Source organism: Petaurus breviceps, unplaced genomic scaffold, assembly GCF_028583685.1.
Source record: "Petaurus breviceps papuanus isolate PSGF00001 unplaced genomic scaffold, PetGlider_PUasm1.0 174, whole genome shotgun sequence".
Classification (NCBI taxonomy): Eukaryota; Metazoa; Chordata; class Mammalia; order Diprotodontia; family Petauridae; genus Petaurus; species Petaurus breviceps.
Window position 1 is genome coordinate 73,284,785 of NW_027185761.1, and position 18,372 is coordinate 73,303,156.

The following is an 18,372-nucleotide window of genomic DNA, read 5'->3' on the forward strand; positions in this document are numbered from 1 at the left end:
GGGCCCGAAATGTTGCCGAGGCATCAGGAAAGCGGGGAGGTGGGCATGCTGGTTGGTGGCTGCTGGGCCCTGCAGACAAAGAGTGGGACGCTGCTGCCCTCAGGACCAAGTCAAGCCAGGGACAACCTGGGTGGGCAGTAGCCTATGCCTACCTTATTTCAGTTCCCTCTTGCATCCCCCAGTTTCCTGCACTGAGTCTGGAAACCTAACCTCCATGACAAAGCGTGTATCTGGGCACAGGTGCCAAAAGAGGGGCACATCTAGGGTCTCTCTCCTTCACCCACCACAGCCAGGGGCATGGCCTTCCCTCCTGCCTTCCTGCAAGAAGAGGGCATCCTGGGGTGTCGAGCACCCTTTTCCTCCTCATCCCCTCACGAATCTCTAAGGTGGCGTTGCAGCCCTTGTCTAAAGCTTGACCACTCTGGATAAACTGGAGGCTGCCTCCCAGTGGAATGAAGCGCTCAGAAGCCCAAGGGTGAGAGGTTCCACTTCCCACAGGAGACTCAGGGAACCCCGGGCCCAGGGTCCTTTGATCGACGAGCAGGGGTCTAAGGAACCCCTCTGTGCAGGGCTGATTTACAGGGCTCTCTGGCTACCTCCTCTCTCACTCTCCACCCCATCCCCCCCAACAGGCAATGAGCCAGGGCAACAAAAACCAGAAGAAAAAAACTGCAGCCAAGCTGTAGGCTCTTTAAGTGAATATTTAATGCACGATGTTGTGTAGACAAGATACCCTGAAATGCTCTTCTCTCAGTGGAAACAGCCCTCCACATGGAAAGCTGGTCACCCCAGGAACAGGAGGCAGATTCCTCAGCTGCACTGCCACAGGTGGGCGGCAGTCCTCGGGATAAGGGACGTCTGTCCTGCTGTGTGTGTCTGTGCTTGGAGAAGAGAAGACTGAACAGAGATGCCAAGTCCCTCCAAGGGCTGGCCGTGCAGGCAGCACAAGGCCCTGCCCCTCCAGGGCGCTGCATCCACCTCAGCGGTGGCCGCTGGCCAGGCAGCTCTTTGGTAAGGGGGTGGCGAGGGCCTCTTTGCTCTCGGTGAGTGCCCTGGGCTGGTGGATGAACACACTGAATTTCACACCCTGGTTGGTGGCAGCCCTCACAAAGCCACTGTTGGCCGTCATCGTGATGGCTTTTAAAGTATCTCCTGTTCCAAAAATGGTCAGTGAGCGGCTGTTGATTTTGGAACTGGTCACCAGCCTTAAGGCACGCTCAGAGGGCTGGTCTGGCACCACGCTGATCCGCCCGATCAGCTGCGCAGCCCGCTCCCTCTCCCCAGGCCCTCCCAAGGTGTCCAGAATGGCCTGGAAGTCCCTGACGGCCGACTCGCAGGCATACAGCTCCTTGTCAGCCATGAAGGCCTCAAGCTGGGGCAGCACGCGCTCCTTTCGCTCCTGGACAGCCTGCTCGGTCAGCACCTTCTCTCGGAAGACAAAGTGGCAGCCCCCGTAACTGAGTGCAGAGACGTATGTGATCAGAGTTGTGATGTCCAGGTTCACTCGACTGCACACGTCGACCTTGACCTCTGTGGGAAAAGCCACGCTGGCCACAACATTCTCCCTGTCGAAGTGGGTCACCTGTGAGAGCCCTGGGGCCTCCTCGTCAGACTCGCCATCGGCCAGCTGGAGACGCTCGGGCAGCTCGAGGGGTGTGTTCACCGCCACGATGTCCCCACGCACGGAGATGCCCATTTCCTTCAGCTGTTCGGCCATGGGGCTGGACACACCGTTGTAGAAGGCAAAGATGATGTGAGGGCTGCTGTACTGCACGGGCTGCTGGGAGCTCGCCTGCAGGAAGTCTTCGGCCTGCTGGATGACACTCTTGTCTCCATACTGGCCCCGGCCCAGCCAGATGTTGTGCAGGGCCTCAGCCTTCCTGCCGATTGCCTTGACCCACGTGTGGCCGCCGTTGGCCACCACATCCACCACGAGGCTCTGCTTCTCCCCCGCGGGGTCTACATAGCCAAAGACATGGAGGACGCCGACCACCTCGTCCAGGCTCTCGGCGGACTCCACGATGGCCCGGAGGTGAGTGAGGTTGGTACTGTGCAGGTGGGACTCCTTGATGGCCACCCTGCCCGCCTCCACACGGTGCAAGAACTTGAGCTCGGCCTTCAGTCTGCTGCACAGCTTGGCCCCCCCCTCGACACCTCCCTTCCTGGATCTGGAAAGTGCCTCCGCTCTCTCCATCAGCTCCTCCGCTGCAGTGATGCGCTCACAAAGCATGGCGTGCACAGACATGTTAGCGGCATCATCCGAGCGCTACAGAAAGGGAAGAAAGAGCGAGTGAGTGGAGGCCTTCAAGAAGGGTGCCAGTGACGCATGCCTTCCAGCTCCGCGGAGAGGAAGGCCGGTAAGAGCCAAGGCGCAGGGCCGCAGACGCCGGCAAAGGGCTCCAAGTCCAGCTCAGCCATCTGAACCTCTGAGCCCGGGGGGTGGGCTCCCACAGGTAAGGACCTCTTCACAGCCCCACCCTGCAATTCCACCAAGCACGGGCCCTCCCGCTGACCCAAGCCCACGAGTCCCCCGCCCCGTGGAGGGCACTGGGAGGCAACGCTCAGGCTATAGGAACCAGGGGCCTGGAGACAGGGCTAGAGCCCAGGCTGAACGCGGGACACTTCCCCCAAATCCCCATTGTGGCAGAGGAGGGTTCAGAGGCTTCAGAAAGCCGGAGCCTGCCCAGGGGGCCTGCGTCTGCAGGAGCCCCACAGCCAGGCCCTGCCCCCTGTAGGGGTGAAGAGACACCAGGCACCGGGAGAACTCGTCCTCTGTCACCCACAGCACTCATGCAAGCTGGACAGCGTGCCAGGCGTGGGTGAAGCTTTGGCACCGGGCACACCCACAGCGGAACGACCTCCCTGCAGCGGCCAGAATGCCGTGGAGAGCGGAGGGGACGGGGCTCCCCTCTAGGGGAGGACACCCAGTGCCTGCTGAATGCCGCGCCTGGCAAGGACAGGCTGCGCAGGTGAGCCGAGCCGAGAGAGGCCCCGCAGAGGACAATGAAGGCTGGACCAGACCGGACCAGACCTCACCGGGCTCCCCAGTGGCCACACCAGGGGCGGACACGGCGGGGAGTCCGGTGTGAGCAGGGAGCGGAGTCTGGACCCTGAGGGGCGGCCGGAATTCTGTGTGGGGCGGGCGGCACAGGGGAAGCCCGCCGAGGTCAGGGCTGGGGGTGGCCGTCTGCCTCCGTCTCCTCTGGCCCCGCGGAGACGCCTGTGCGCTCTGTCCGCAGATCCCGCCAGCGGGGCTCCAAGGGACTGCAGGAAGCCAGAAAGTGAAAGGACTCGGAGCCTAGGGGAGCCGCGTGGGGGGGTAGGGGGGCATGCCCCGTGGCGGGACACGCCGCGTGGGGGACGGGGGGGGGGGCATGCCCCATGGGGGGTCGGTAAACACGCCGCGTGGGAGCTGCACCTCCCAGCCAAGAGGCGGGGGAGGAAAGGGTGGGGGGCCGCGAGAGGTACCCACTCGCACGCTGCCCACGTCCAGAGGAAGCCCCAAGCCCCCTCTCCCCCGCAGACGCCCCCTTCACAGATCCACGCAGGGCAAGATCGCGGAGGTTTGCGGCCCCCGCGGCTTTAAGCAGAAATCTCCCAGCAATTCCTGGCAAAGATGCCAGCGTGCGTGGGCGGCAGAGGGCCGGTGGGGGCCGGAGGCTGGGGACACGCGGGCGGCCGGACAGTGGCCCCCGCAGCACACAGCAGAAGGGGCCAGGCAGCGCCTCGGGGCAGCTCTCCAGCCTCTGGTGGTGTCCTTCAAGGCTCCTGGGGGAGGGGAGGGGGAGAAGGGCTGAAGGGAAAGGGCTGAGAGATTTCCCAGGGGCCCGATTGAAGTCTGCCCCACACCAACCGCAGTGAGGGATTAATAACTGCTTCCTGAGCCGGACTAACTGGAGGCCTCGGCACAGACACTACCCCCCCCCCCCCCCCACGACCCTCTGGGCCTCAGTTTCCCCAGGCCGGTGGCAGAGCGAGGGCAGGAGGACGGCGCCTCACCTGGCCAGGAAGGGCGGGCACTAGCCCAGGCTGGCTCTGCCTCTGCCCCCTGCCGGCCACCGTCGGCACAGTACGCGCCGGTCACGTGGCCCTCCGAGAGAGGACGCGCGCCCGGCCTGGCAGGAAGCCGGCCCAGCGGCCATCTTGGCTGAGGGCACCCGCCAGCGGGCCGCTCCCCTCACCCCTCTCTGGGAGCAGCGCGCATGAGCAGCATCACCCACGAGCTCCCGGCGGACCCGTCCCTCAGTCCCATCCCGGAGACCTGGAAGCCCTGCGCCCGGACTGCTCAGGCTCTCGGGCCCTAGGCCGCCGGTCCGTCAGTCTCCTGCCCCGGCCCGGCGCGGACTGGAAGCCCAAGCTCGGCGGCGACGCCGGGCGGGCGGCCCCCGGAGCCCGTGCTTGGTGGGCGCGGGCTCTGGGGAGAAGGGGCCCCGTCCGCCGGCCCCCTCCCGGCTCCTGCCCACGCACCCCCTTGCACGTGTGCTCCCACCACCCCACCCCACTCATGTGGGTCCGGCTGAGGAGTTTCTTCTGTCAGACTTGGGCACAGCCCCCACGCAGCACAGCCTGGGCCCCGGGCTGTCACGTGCCCACTCTGCGCCCACAGATCCTCCCCCACAAGGGCGAGCTCTCCTCCCACCCAGGCCCACCTTCAGGTCTGTCCTGATGAACCCTGACACAGACACAGACCCACCCACCCCCACCCCCCCCCCCCGCCTGCCCCCTGCCCCCCGTGCCCCCCCTCCACAAGGGGGTGCAGGCTCCTCTAAACTATGAGGAGGGCGGGTGGCACGGGCCCTGACGCCCATCAAACACTGAGCGGTACAAGTTTCCAACCAGCCCAATGGCGACGTTTATTAGGGTTGACACCTATCATTTTTAAAAACTTCAGTCCATTCAACTATGTAGAAATAAGTATGCAAAAAACAGAAAAACCCAAGCATGGTGAAACATTTCAGACTGGTGAATCAATGAGCATGGCAGATGATTTGGTCACTGGAATATCAGGCTATGGCAGCCAGGTAGTCCTTGACTTCAGTGGGAGTGAGCCTCCGGAAGCCTGCCTCGTTGCAGATGCCGACTTCTATGTTGTCTTCTGTCATCTGCCCTTCAAAACTTTCCTGGGAAATTAAAAAAAGATAAGCACTCAACATCCAAGGCGTCTATAGAGGAAGGGAATCCGTGAGCAGCGGCCCTCAGGCTGACTCACCTTTAGCGTCAGGATGGCTGTGTGAATGGCATCCTCCAGCTCCAGGTCTTCATTGTATCTGCATTTGAGACAAAAGCCTGGAATGAATTTTGGTAAGGAATGCTTCATTTTACAATTTGCATCAAAACAATGCAGCAAACTTGTCACTTCGTTAGCAATGTCAAATTAATTTCTCACCCGTGTAATACCTACCAGCAGGAAAACTTAGTGCCCCCCCAAGTTACGAATGAAAAAGCTCATCCAATCAAGACATAAAAGTACAAAATAAGAACATTTCAGGTTGAAAATATTGACTCTGCCAAATTTACTTTGAAGTGAATGATCTCTGATTATAAAAATGAATAATTAAATGGAGCAGTCTGTATTATTTGTGCCATTTAAAAAAAATGTTTAAGTTCCCAAACTGACATCCACAGGTTTCTCTGTAATATAACTTTATATATTACACATATAATATATATATTACAATATATAATTATATATATAAAGTTACATTAATATAACTTTATATATAATTAATAAAATTAATTCAATATAATATGAATTAAGCACACACATAATCCAGGGGTTAAAAGAGCCAAAGATCAGAGACAGCAGTCAGCCTGGAACACAGTGGGTGCTTGGCCCCCTTTCCTCTCTCAGAGCGGGGAGAAAGCACGGAGAAGAGGGTGGCAATGCTTTGTTTCATCAACAGTCCAAAATATAGGGCTAGTTCTAGGCACGGGGCTCCAGACAGTTAAACCAGTTTTGAAGGGCAGCCTCTGCAAAGGTACTGCCAGGAGACAGCACACCCACCTTTTCTCAAGGAAAGTTTTCCCATTCACATAATTCTTCCCCATTGCTGTAGCTTTCCAAGCGAAGTAAGCTCCCTGGTCAGAAAGGGGAGTAAAAAAAAAAACGTTTACATAAAGAAAATTTAAATCTACACAAAATAAGCCTTGGAAATACAATTCAGAGAACATGCCGAGTGGGCAGAATGCTCCCAATCACTGAAGACACTAGGAAGGTCATCATCTTTTTCAGTAACATAGTTGAGGGGGAAGAAGGCCTAGAGGAGGATCAAGAGGCCACAAGGTGTACCAGGCAGGGCACTGACCTTGGAGTCAAGAGGTTCCGGGTTCAAATGCTGCCTCCAACACTTATTAGCCCTACGACCCCTGGCCACCTCATATTAGTTCACCTTATCTCTCTAGGCCTAGCTCCTTTAAGGCCCTTTCAGGCCCAATTAAATTCTAAGGTTACAGACAGATGGTAATTTCCCAAGAAATATGCCAAAGTGATGGATTAGTTTAAGACTCATGAGGGAAGGTTAAAATAATTAGAAGACCCTAGACCTAGAGAGAAAAAAAATACAAGTCCATGTAAAGAACTCATGGTGACTCAAGCTCCCCAGATGACTGCAGAATATCCCACAGCAGAAGAACACACATCCTCCTTCTAGGCCGAGGTGGGGAGTTGCACACAGCGGCACAAGCGGTCACTCTATGGGTCAGATTTGCTTCAATGGAGGCACCAAGAGAGGCTCTTCCTTGAGTCTGCATCTTATTGGTCATTCAGAGTGCACAGACTCAGCTAGACTTCCAGCCCCAGAAGAGGATCGATTGGGACACAGCCACGGGGCACCCTGAGGCTGAAGGACCAGCCCAGCACGTGGAGGTCACTACTCTCCAGCCCCACGTTCCTCCTTACAATGTTTCCCAAGGTGCTGACCCTCTTCAGGTCTGAAGACTGCTTGCTAAGGACCACTGCAGCCATCTCCAATTATATCAAAGTAGCTACAATTAGGAAACATGCAGAGGACCATCATACCCATGAAAAGTACAAATGGAAACACATGAATAGTAAGGGCTCATAATAAACATCATTTATAATAAATGAATCATACATAAATTGGATGCTAAGCTTGACAAGGTGGCTTACTTAGCTCACACTGACTGTGGCAGGGCAGGTCAGACAGTCTGGACACAAAGCCTCACAGAGGTCATTCATGTCCCATCAGAAAGTCCCAGGAGCTCGGAGCTTCAAAAGACTTTCTCACACCACACTCGAACAACATGTTTGGAGCCTTCCTACCACCCCGATGATACCCCCCCCCCCCAGTCTTTAACACGGTTATGGCTTGGCCATTAAGTACATGTATACACAACAGCCTGATACTCACAGATGGATCAGACTGAAATAAATAAGGTCGGCCCTCATTCCAACCACAGATGAGCAGCGACACTCCAAAGGGACGTACTCCACTACAGAAAGGCAAAAGGAAAGATTGTTTGGATCAGACTAATCTGTCATGGGGGAAATGACATCACTGGGTGAAATTACAACATGAGTTATCCCAGAAGTTTTCTAAAGACAAAGACACTTGTCAGTCTCGAGTGAGATTTTAGAAGCAACACTGATAATTTCATAAATGTTACCCTTTAAAAATAAACATTAAATCAATGTTCTGTGCTGAATTGAAAGGTACTGCACCATCTGCTTTTCTTTCCTCCAAATAAATGGAATTTAAAATCTGGAGTCAGTGGGAATGCAGCAAAAGTTTCAGGGTCTTAACAAAAGGACAACTTCAGTTCAATGCCAATGAGCCAAGGGAAGTACCATACATTGGGCACAGGGGAAACAGTCCCTCTCTAGATACCATTTGGAATCACATGACTCAAAATGTTGGCTTTAAGATTCTAGTGTGCTGTGTAAATAACCATGTGTTTTTGATGAGCAAGAGAAACTGTCCACAGATGATGGGCAGAGAACTCTGATTCGTTAGGAACCCCGAACCAGCCAAGTGATGTTTCTGGAAGAATTAGCAAAGAAATCTGTTTTCCCTAAATGGGACACTTCATTAACAAGGGGAGAAAGAAGTCCCCATGAGGACCCTCTCTAATGGCTGATGTCCTCAAACAGAATATTGCCTTTTGATAAGCCTATCTTCCTCCAGGGCACTTACCCTGACTGGGTGTACTCCTGCATTACTGAAGCCACCCTCTGCACCAGCTGCGCCGTAGGGATGGGTTCATGGTACACCAGGTAGTACTGCTGTGCCAGCTTCCGAGCTCGGTGAACCAGCACTCTGGCAAGCAGGAAGGAAAAAAGAGTGAGCAAGGAGATGCTGGCCTGTTTTAGTCTAATCCTAATCCAGGAGTTCCCAGGATGGTGACCTCACAGCTCTAGCTCCTATCCCTGTTGTAAAGAGGGGACATTTCCAAGTGATTTGATATTAGGATGACTTAGGATCTCTTTCCTAGTCCTGGCATATGTGGGCTTACAAGGATACAAAGTGCCCTGAGGGACCCCAAGGCCCTCCAGTTCTAACCCCGAGAAGGGAGGATGTAGGAATGGAGAAGGAACTGGCATGGGTAAACCAAGCACATCAGCTAGCTTTCCTCATGCCCTAACTTTGCCAACCTTGCTTGTCTTTCACCACAAACAATGCTATTCTACAATTCTTTCCTATTAAAAGAGGTAATAAAAATGGGGTAGCCTTCCCATGTTACAGATGTTCAGTCCCCACCACCACCACTCTGCACTGCCCCCCCCCCAGACCTGTAGTCGGGGCCCATGCCACTGTAGACCAGGCCAATGTGCTTGGTGATTGGCTCCACCTTGTGGACACTCCTCTCATCATACAGGATTGATTTCTGCTTTTTCTCCGTTGCCAGCACCACACCATTGGCAGCTGAAAGGAAACACTCCTCAATGCTCAGCTGTTCAGAGAACTTGCTCTATTTGTCACAATGAACACCTAACAGAATTTTCTAATTACTCAAGTCCCTTTCTCCCCTGGATTACCATATTTAGTGAACTCTTCTGATGGGTTCCGACACTCAAAGTTACCTTTCTTAGCTGAGGAATGAAATCATTTCCCAATCACTACTCAAGACTGCTGTATTCATTGGAAATTCACACTATTTAAAATAGTACTGGCATTCTGCCTCTTCACAAAAGTTTAGTACTAAATTACAATTAAATGTCAAGCCAACTACCGTCATTAAACTAAAAGGCAAATGCTATTAGTAAAATGCATTATTTCATTCACTACTGTATGTTCAAGAAAAGAATGCAATCATCAAACTACCAACTCAAAGGAAAAATAACTTATAAGGTTAAAAAAAAGTAATGATAGTAAGCATCCCAGGGGCCTCAGAAGGGAAATGAAAAGATACCAAAGACTACAGTGCCTGGGGATGAATACGTTAACACAGACTCAAATTCATATGAGGATTAATAGAAGCAAAACACCATCTCCCCTGGAAGTATTTGCTCCAAGTTTTAAAATATGGCTAATTATACCAATACAAGGGTCACCCCATTAGTACCATCTGAACTGAAACTTAAGTCAAAGGAAATTTAAAGTGATCTGGAATGGCCAGGCTCCGTTACCTTTGATTCCAACGGAAGGGGCTCCTCCAGCTACAGCTGCCAAGGCATACTCAATCTGCACAAGCTTACCAGAAGGACTAGGAGGAAGAAGAGACATGAGGTGCTCAAATGAGCCATTAAGAAGGCGAATTTTATTCTGTGAACCCATGAGAAGGCCAAAAACGAAGTTTTCCCATCATGTGCATGCTTAAAACACATGAGTCCTGCAGAGCGTTTATTACTATTATGAGATTATTCAAAAAATAAACTGGCAAAATGTTTGTAAGAAACTAATTCAGGCCTCATAATCCTCATTAATTTAGCAATGGCCTCCTCGTTTCTATCTAACAGCTGAAAAGAGTAAAACACCAGTCAGTGGGACCTGCTTCTCCAGGCGGCTCCACTATCTTTGGCCCTGTGTGGAAGCCGCCCCCATCCGCCCCCCGCCCAACACCCCTGGCCACATCCGATCAACGCAAACCTCTCTATGGCATTTCAACACCCTGACTATGAAACTGAAGTTTTCTAAATGTAAAAATCAAGTCATAAAGCACATGTTATCTGGGGACCATGGGAGCACCAAGCCAGCTACAAATGATTCGTTTTTACAAAGTTACTACACGTGCCTAGGAAATAATTTAATTACCAATACAACAGCAGTGATATGCAAAGATGTATCAATAAATAACCCTGCAGCTACACTGTGAACAAGCTCCTCTTTGCGGAGGTGATTACTGCAGCAAACCCTTACAGAAGAGGTGATTTTTGGATTACCTCTCACCTGAGGGGTAACTTTTCATTTTTATAAACCACTATAGCAACTAAGCTAATAATTTAAAAACAAGAACTATTTCTAAGGTTTATAAGCCGGAATCCACAGGTATATTTCAAAGAGTATCATCATGGCCTTGCACAGAGTAGAAACTTAATCAATGTCTGTTTAACTGAACCCTTAGGGACACCTTCCCAAAGATGGCCTGAAAAACTAGTCCAATAGATCTCTACCATGCATCTGTCCAAGTATATTTGTGCAAAGTGGTTTGGTTGTTCCCAGCTTGGTGATTATGATGAAACTTGGTAAATAACGAAACTGCTCAAGAGACCCTGACCCCAGCAGTTGTCATGCAGGTACCCTGAGCATTCAGCCATCTTTACTGTGCTGGCTTTTTCACCTATAAAAACAGGAAGCATTATGATCCTTCCTACCTTGCTGAGTCATGGCATCAAGTAAGATAAGGTCACTCTAACCTCTAACCAGTGCTCTCTCCCAGAGATACTGGGTCTTCCCTGCAGCCCCTACTAACAGGCCCTTCTCCCAACCCTTCAAAGAAAAACAAACCAACAAAAAACCAACCAGCCCGACTGGCCCCACCACCCCCCAAGCCATCAGCCCACGACTCTCCTCCCTCTCTCAGACAAACTACTTCCTCTCCCCTGAGGCAGCTGCTTCCCAATCTCCAGCTTCATGGTCTTCTAACTTATCTTTCTTCTCTTCAATGGTACCAAGGATCTCTTACGGGTAATAGACACATCTGATGGCCCTTTCTCACTCCTAGTCATTGATTCCCACTGCATTTTACAGTTGACTGTCCTCTCTGGATTTTCTGGTGACTGCCCTCCCTTGTTTCTCCTGCTCTCCCCTCCAGTTTCTTTTTCTGTCTCCTTTGTTGGAGCACTGTCCCCATTCTGACTTTTAACCGTGAATACAACCCAAGATTTTGCCTTGGAATGGCTTCTATTTTCTCTCTATTCTTGTCTCAGTGATTTCAGCAGCAACCATGGGATCAATTATCCCAATACAGATGATCTACAGAGCCCCACTAAGCCTCTCTCTTTACCAATATTTAAACTAGAAGGCCTATAGTCATCCCAAACTCAGCATGTCCAAAACAGAATTCAGTATCTTTTCCTCCAAACTTACTCCTGGGACTCTAGGTTTTCAAGATGCTATCTCCTGGTTCTCTTTCTACTTCTGATTCCTTCTTTGTCTGGATCCTCCTCCAGATCCCATCCTCCAACCATGGGTATTCTTAAGGGTTCTCTTTTGTGTCTTCTGTTATACTATGCCACTTCACCTGGCAATTTCATTGGCTCACATGCATTTAATTACTATCTATGCTGATGATTCTCAAATCTACCTTTCCTGCCCCAAACTCTCTTATCTAAAATCTTGTATCTTCAACTGCCTTTCAGACATCTTGTCTAGTAGACATCTTAAACTAAATGTTCAAAACTGAATCCATTATCTTTCCCTCTAAACCCTTCCCCCTCCTAATTTCTCTATTACTGGAGAGGGTACCACTATCTTCTACCACTACTCTTTCAGTCCCTCAGGCTTGAAACCTAGGGTCATCCCTGACTGCTCACTCCGATCATCCCCCATTTCCCAGATGCTGCCAAGGCACACCAATTCACCTTTGCAGCATCTCCCGAATGAGCCCCCTTCTCTCCACTGAAACTGCCCCTAGCCCTGGTCTGGTGCTGGCCCTCATCGCCTCACACCTGGACCATTGCTACAGCCTGCTGGGGGGGGGGGGGTCCTGCCTGCCAAGTCCATTCTCCATTGGCTACCAAAATGATTTTCCTAAATGAAAGGTCTGACCATGTCAGCCCCTCTCTCCATTCAATAAAGTCCAGTGGGGCTCCCTATGGCCTCCAGAAGCAAATAAAAAATGCTCTGCTTGGCATTCAGAGCCCTCCACAACCTGCCCTGTCCTGCCTATTCCCCACTACATTCTCTTCAATGATGTGACACTGGCCTCCTGACTATTCCAAGAACAAGACCCCCATCTCTCTGGATGTCCCTCAGGCCTGGAATGCTCTCCCTCCTCCAATTACTACCAAGCCTCCTGGCTTCCTTCAAGTCCCAACTAAAATCTTATCTCTTACAGGAAGCCCTTCCCAACTCCTCTTAATTCTGATGCCTTCCCTTTTAAATTATTTCCTATTTATCCTGTTTGTGCAGATGTATTTGCTTGTTGTCTCCCCCATTCAATTGTGAACCCCTTGAGGGTGAAGGTTACACCTTTTTGTAACCTCAGCACTTTGCAGACTGTCAAAGGGGTTATCATCCTTCAAGCTACGCAAGTTTTCAGACCAGCTGTTTTTCTTGACTTCTCACTCATCCTACATAAACAATCAGGTGCCAAATTCTGTCTAGCTGTCACAATCCACTCAGACAGCCATCATTCTATCTCCTCACCTCCTGCCTGGACTACTGCCAGTGTCTATACACACACATCACAGAGTTTGAGAGTTGAAAGGGATCTCAAAGGTCACCTAGTCTAGCTCACACAATAACCTAGGCAAGGTATCTCCGTTCCACTTTATAACAATCCATGATCCCCACTCCAATTCATTCTCCAAATAGTGGCTGAAAGGATTCTCAATGCACACATCTAAGCATGTTAGTCAATCAAACCCACTGACTCCAGGTCACCTGGAGCAGCTCTTCTCCAACTAGCCCCCTGCAGATCCCTGAGTTCAAAACTATCTTCGCAATCGTTCTAAGATGCTATTTGCCTACTAAAAAACTCCTTCCTTTCCCAGCTACCTGGGTGAGGTTGGATTTTCTCCAAAATCGAGTAAAAACGTGTCAGTCTTCTGACTTTGGCGGGGAGGACTGGGGGTAGAACCATAATATCACAATTCTTAATTTGTTGTGCAATCTGGTCCAATTCTGTGACCCCATTTAGGGCTTTTTGGTAGAGATGCTGGAGTGGTCTGCCATTTCCTTCTCCAGAACATTTTACAGACGAAAAAACGGAGGCACACGGGGGTGACCTCTCCAGGGGCACACAGCTAGGGAGTGCCTGAGGCTGGATTCGATCCGAGGAGCGTCTTCCTTCAGGTCCGGCCCTCCATGCACGGGCTCACCTGGTTTACTGTGACTCAAGGCTAATTTCTAAAAACCTTCACTTTACATTTCTAACATTGTAAATACCTATATTAGCGTAACGTCCCTAAAAGTGATTCACAGAAGAAGAAAAAGCTCTTTGGGGTCCTCGCTTTTAGGCTCTTGCCCCCGGCTTCGGGGAAGCGCGGACCCGCGCCCGCGCCCGCTCGGACGGGTTGAAAAAGTAGGCCGCCCTCCCTTCGGCCGGGAGCCCGCGCGGCGGTGCCGGACCGACCGCAGGAGGCCCGCGAGGCCGGCGAGACCTGACCGGGCTCACGGTGACCCTCCCCGCGCCAGCCTCGGCCCACGTCCCGACCCTGGCTCCCGCGACCCCGGGCCCCGGCCGCCCCTACCTGAAGGTGGTCAGCGAGAAGCTGTAGCCGCGTTCCGCCATCTTCCCCCGCTGCCACCGGACCCAGGCGCTGCGCCTGCGCAACAGGCCTCGGCCCGACCCCGCTTCCGCCTGCGCGCCGGCTCCTCATTGGTGGCCTTCGCCGCGGTCGTGAGGCTCGCCGGGACTTGTAGTCCGCGAAGAGGATAGGCGGGGGGGAAAAAAGGACTCGCCTTCCCAAGTCTCCGCGCGCGGGCGTTCCGGGCGGAAGCCGGGTCTCCACCGCTGTCCTGCGCGCTCGCTCTTCCCCTCCCTTCTCGCGGCGGCCATGGCCCTGGCCTTAGCGTGCCTGCGGGTGACCCTGCCCGCGTGGCCGGCCGCTGCCGCGCGCCTGCTACAGAACTGCTGGGCCCGAGTGGAGAAGGCGCTTCCCTCGGACCTCTCTGCCGGCTTTCCAGGGCCTTCCTGGGGTACGTTCTGCTTTGGGAAACAGGGGAGGCGGGGTCGGGGACGCGCTCGTCGCACGGGGCGGGGGCGCGCCCGTACGCGGGCGAGAACGCGCAACGCAGAATCGCGTACGCACGCGCAGAAACGGAAGGCGGTGCGGGCGGGAGGAGGGCGGAGACACGAGGGCTCGCATGGAGCATGCGCGTCATCTTCCGGTTCTCCTAGACCTTCCCAGCCCTATTTGCGGCTTGGTGGCCACTGCAGGCAGGGAGCTCACGTGGGCTGCCCACTCCAGCGCCCTGACCCCCCAGTTCCCTAGCTGCGACCCTACACCGAGAACCTCCCTACGCCTTCAGTGTCACTGAAATCAGGCCCCGCCATTCCTGACCTTTGAACCGTAGAAAGTCATTGGCCGCAGCCTCTGTCCCCTCTGCCGGCCTGACCCCTGACCCGGAGCCGGGCACGAGACCCCTCCCACCCCGGGGATAAAAAGGACACCGCACAGCGCCTTCAGGGAGAGCCTTGAATGGCAGAGCCACCATCCCCACCGAAAATGGCCTTTGCCGACCTCGGGCTCCGCCCGGTGCCCATGCTGGGTGTCTGCCGGCACGCGGGTGCCCGGCCTGGGCCCAAGGGCCCGGCACTTCCCGGCCGCTGACGCGGGTGTCCCGGGCCCGCAGCCCTTCCCGCGTGATGCTTCCCCCAGAGCCCTGGTGACAGCCCGCCCCGAGCCCGCCTTCCCTGGGCCTTGAGCCCGCACTCGCTCCCGCTCGGCCTCGCGGCCCAGCCGTCCATTTGCCCCAGGCGCGGGTGTCCGCGGTCAGCCCCGAGCCCGGGCATAGCGGCCGGCGGAGAGTGACCGCGCCCTCCTCTGTGCCCGGTTTCCAGGAGCTGCTGCGCTGGCGGGGCAGGGACCCGCAGGCCTCCCGCAGCCCGCCGTCCCCGGCTGCCCGGACGGCCTGGTCTGGATGGCGGCCCCCAAGAACCGGCGGACCATCGAGGTGAATCGGTGCAGGAGAAGAAACCCCCAGAAGCTGCTCAAAGTGAAGGTAAAGGCGGCCGCCCCGGGCGTGCGGGGCGCATAGCGGTGCCGGAGGCGCCGCGTTATCCGAGGGCGTCACGTGTCGGCCCTGGCTGTGAATTCTTTGGGCGCAGTAATGGTGCCCACAAAGGCCTGAACCCGAGAGTCGGAGAGGGGCCCCCTGGGGCCCCTGCCGGGCTCCGCCCCCTGCCTGGCCCCTCCCACTTGGGGGGGGGGCGCTCCCGCTGTCCCTTGGTGACTCGTAGCCAGCTCTCCCAGAGTTTCCTTCTTGGACCAAGGAGAACAAGGGTGAGCCCGTTTTCCCTGGGATGTCTCCTCGCCCCCCCCCCCATTCCGGCTCGTTGATGCTTGACCTCCCTCGGGGGTCCCAGACTTGCAGCCCCACTGCAGGATCACCATCCCTGGAAACTGTGACTTACCAGACGTCTGGCCACGTGCGCTCACTTGATGGCCATCTTTACTAAGGTCACGAGGCGCTAAATCCTGCCTGTGACCGCGGACAGTTCGGCGGGGGGCCTCTGACAGTCTGACCTCATTCATTGTCCCAGCTGTGAGCGGCCCAACGGGTCTGTACGTGCGTACAGCAGGAAAGCGTGGGCTGGAGGAGTTACTCCCAGGGGAGCTGCCCACCTCATCCCGGGCCCTGTTCCCCTCCTGTGCTTTGAGATCTAGCGCCTGGACCCTCCTCCTCCTCAGGTCTGGGGGAAGGCAGAGGGCTTCCTCCTCAAATGCTTCCTTCGGGCTTCTGCTGGATGCCCTTCCTGGTCCTGACCTTGGGGCCTTCCTCCCACTGCTCCCCCAGCTGATCTGGCTGTGTCTTGTTTGCATATTGTCTCCCCCAGAAGACAAGGAGCTCCCCAGGGGCAGAGCCCAGTTTTCCTTCCTTTGTACCTCCAGCCCGTTGTGCAAGCTAGATTACTGACGAATGTCCCATTTAGTTAGCAAGGGAGAGAATTTGGGTGCAAGGTCATATATTTCTCTCCTCTGGTTTGTTCTCAGAAATAATGCCTTCTGCTGTGCAGTCAATAGTATGAGGAAGGGAATTGTATTTTGAATTTACCAGATTTAGATTTTGGCAGGCTCTATATACCTTCTGGTCTGCATAACACTCCCCTGAACTTGTAAGTGCTATGAAATGCCATTTTCTTAAAGTGCAATCTTTTAATAATTTCTTTTGGGTTTGTTGGGGTTTCTTTTGTTTTTTAGAATAATATAGATGTGTGCCCTGAATGTGGCCATCTGAAACAAAAGCATGTCCTTTGCGGTTATTGCTACCAGAAAGTTCGTCAGGAAACTGCACAAATCAGGAGGCAAATAGGGAAGCTGGAAGGGGGTCCTTTCAAGGCCCCCACTGTTGAGACTGTGGTGTTATACCAAGGAGAAGTTCCCTCAGCAGAAGATCAAGGCAAGAGAATTGTCGAGAGAGACAGGAAGAGACCGTCCTGGTTCATCAGGGATTAATGCTACAGGTGTGTTCAAAGAGGATCATTCCACATTAAAACATGACTTGGGGAACTTGGGCTTTGTTGTTTCTTTTCCTTCTTTCTATGCAGGATTCCAGGGAAATTTTCTCAAGAGGCAGCATGGCCTAGTGGGTAGGGCATTGGGCTGGAAGTCAGGAAAACCCGGGGCATACTCCACCTCAGGCAACTCAAGGAAGGCACCCAACTTGTGCACCTTCGGTCTTGTCATCTGTAAGATAAGGGAGGTTCTTTCCGGCTCCAGACTTGTCTCTGTTCGTGCACCTTGGCCATGATAGACAGAACGTGATCCGAGGGCAGAACCAGTGACCTGCTGTGAGGAAAGGCTGGCATTTTCAAGTGTCCACCCTCCTTGGGGAAAATGTTCATTCTGCTGAATATAATTTGGATGATTTTAAAACTAATGTGAGATGGGGAAATTTGAATTTTGGAGCTTCAGTTACTTTGACACAATAAAGCCTTAGTCTTCCCCCAAGTAGATAAAAATCTGATGAGATCGATCCTGCAGATGTGACTTCTTTTTTTTCTTTTTTTGAAGCGGGGAGGACAGGGCAATTGGGGTTAAGCGACTTGCCCAAGGACACACGACTAGTAAGTGTTAAGTGTCTGAGGCTGGATTTGCAGACGGGACTTCCTAATCAGGGTGCAGTCTGTCACCCCAAGGCCCTGGTCTAGGACAGACACCTGGGATTTCATCTCTTCATTCCTTGCTGAAAAATTATCCCTGAGGGCTGCAGCTTCTGTATTTGGAGAAGTGACATCTGCCAGATAGGACATTGCCATTGTGGCTTCTGAGCCAGGGGCCTAGGCCATTGCCCTCACTTTACACACAAGCAAATGGGTTTAGAGATTTGAAGGAATTTAGCGAGGTCACTAAGTAATGCCAGGCAGAGTTTGAACCCAGGTCTTTGGACTCATGCACTCTCCCCATCACTGGTAGAAGACGGGGATTCAATTAAATTTCAGCTTTTGATGAAGCATCTGACGTGTTCTCTGGAGAAGGTGCTGAGGTGTGACCTGTATAGTTGGGTGGATTTCTGTAACAGGGATGAACAGCAGTTGGCATATCATTACGTGGTGCTTGGAAGGTTTGCCAAGTGCTTTCCTGTATCTCATCTTACCTTCACAACAACCATGTTAAGTGGGTGCTGTTATTGCCCCCATCTTACAGGTGGCTAAACTGAGGAAGGCAAGCTAAGTGATTTGCCCAGCGTCACACAGCCAGTAAGTGAGAGAGGATTTGAACTCGGCTCTTCCTAACTGGGTCCAGTTCTGTCCATTGGACTCCCCAGGTGCCTACAAAACCAGGAAGGAGGCAGAAAGGTAGAGGTGGCATCTTTATACAGTTTGCAGATGATACGAAGCCAGGGAAAGACAGCGGACAAGACCTTGGCTGCCAAGAGCAGAAGAATCTCAGCAAACCGGAGGGTTGGGCTGGAGCTAATGATAACAGGCAGTGCAATAGAGAGAAATGTGGCCTCTTAACCTTTGCTCCAAAAAACTGACAGAATCGGCAAAGGCTTTTTTTAAACACTGTGTGCCGGTTATTACGGGGGGTGGGGGGGAGGCCTTATTGACCATATGCCTTTAAGAGATCTGGGATCTTAGAAG

General features: G+C 53.2%; 3 protein-coding genes across 4 annotated transcripts; 1 reads left to right on the top strand and 2 right to left on the bottom strand.

Annotated features, from left to right (window-relative positions):
• Nucleotides 1-685: 685 nt before the first annotated feature.
• Nucleotides 686-4,067, bottom strand: CUNH7orf25 (chromosome unknown C7orf25 homolog). Its single transcript, XM_069084398.1, has 2 exons — nucleotides 4,000-4,067; nucleotides 686-2,266 (listed from the first exon to the last, which is right to left on the bottom strand). The coding sequence occupies exon 2, from the start codon at nucleotides 2,243-2,245 to the stop codon at nucleotides 980-982; it is 1,266 nt and encodes a 421-aa protein (XP_068940499.1). The 5' UTR covers nucleotides 2,246-2,266; nucleotides 4,000-4,067; the 3' UTR covers nucleotides 686-979.
• A 761-nt stretch (nucleotides 4,068-4,828) lies between these two features.
• On the bottom strand, nucleotides 4,829-13,970 carry PSMA2 (proteasome 20S subunit alpha 2). Its single transcript, XM_069084401.1, has 8 exons — nucleotides 13,814-13,970; nucleotides 9,587-9,663; nucleotides 8,750-8,882; nucleotides 8,154-8,276; nucleotides 7,371-7,452; nucleotides 6,005-6,078; nucleotides 5,210-5,267; nucleotides 4,829-5,120 (listed from the first exon to the last, which is right to left on the bottom strand). Exons 1-8 carry the CDS (start codon nucleotides 13,852-13,854, stop codon nucleotides 5,004-5,006), a joined length of 705 nt encoding a protein of 234 aa, XP_068940502.1. The 5' UTR covers nucleotides 13,855-13,970; the 3' UTR covers nucleotides 4,829-5,003.
• Nucleotides 13,971-14,026: 56 nt separating this feature from the next.
• Nucleotides 14,027-16,795, top strand: MRPL32 (mitochondrial ribosomal protein L32). Of its 2 annotated transcripts, none has more exons than XM_069084403.1 (3): nucleotides 14,027-14,261; nucleotides 15,130-15,287; nucleotides 16,487-16,795. In XM_069084403.1, exons 1-3 carry the CDS (start codon nucleotides 14,120-14,122, stop codon nucleotides 16,739-16,741), a joined length of 555 nt encoding a protein of 184 aa, XP_068940504.1. In that variant the 5' UTR covers nucleotides 14,027-14,119; the 3' UTR covers nucleotides 16,742-16,795. The 2 variants fall into 2 exon arrangements, with proteins under 2 accessions (XP_068940504.1, XP_068940503.1); XM_069084402.1 differs by having other exon boundaries at nucleotides 14,029-14,261; nucleotides 15,127-15,287.
• The last annotated feature ends 1,577 nt before the right edge of the window (nucleotides 16,796-18,372 follow it).

Bases quoted from the DNA above. Each gene is read 5' to 3' on its own strand.
- CUNH7orf25 (XM_069084398.1), bottom strand. From the start codon at position 2,245: ATGTCTGTGCACGCCATGCTTTGTGAGCGCATCACTGCAGCGGAGGAG.
- PSMA2 (XM_069084401.1), bottom strand. From the start codon at position 13,854: ATGGCGGAACGCGGCTACAGCTTCTCGCTGACCACCTTCAG. The intron at 9,664-13,813 runs GTAGGGGCGGCC...TCTTCCTCCTAG, and splicing joins TTCTCGCTGACCACCTTCAG to TCCTTCTGGTAAGCTTGTGC. The intron at 5,268-6,004 runs GTGGGTGTGCTG...TCTCAAATGCAG, and splicing joins AAAACTTTCCTTGAGAAAAG to ATACAATGAAGACCTGGAGC.
- MRPL32 (XM_069084402.1), top strand. From the start codon at position 14,120: ATGGCCCTGGCCTTAGCGTGCCTGCGGGTGACCCTGCCCGCGTGGCCG. The intron at 14,262-15,126 runs GTACGTTCTGCT...CCCGGTTTCCAG, and splicing joins CTTTCCAGGGCCTTCCTGGG to GAGCTGCTGCGCTGGCGGGG. The intron at 15,288-16,486 runs GTAAAGGCGGCC...TTTGTTTTTTAG, and splicing joins AGAAGCTGCTCAAAGTGAAG to AATAATATAGATGTGTGCCC.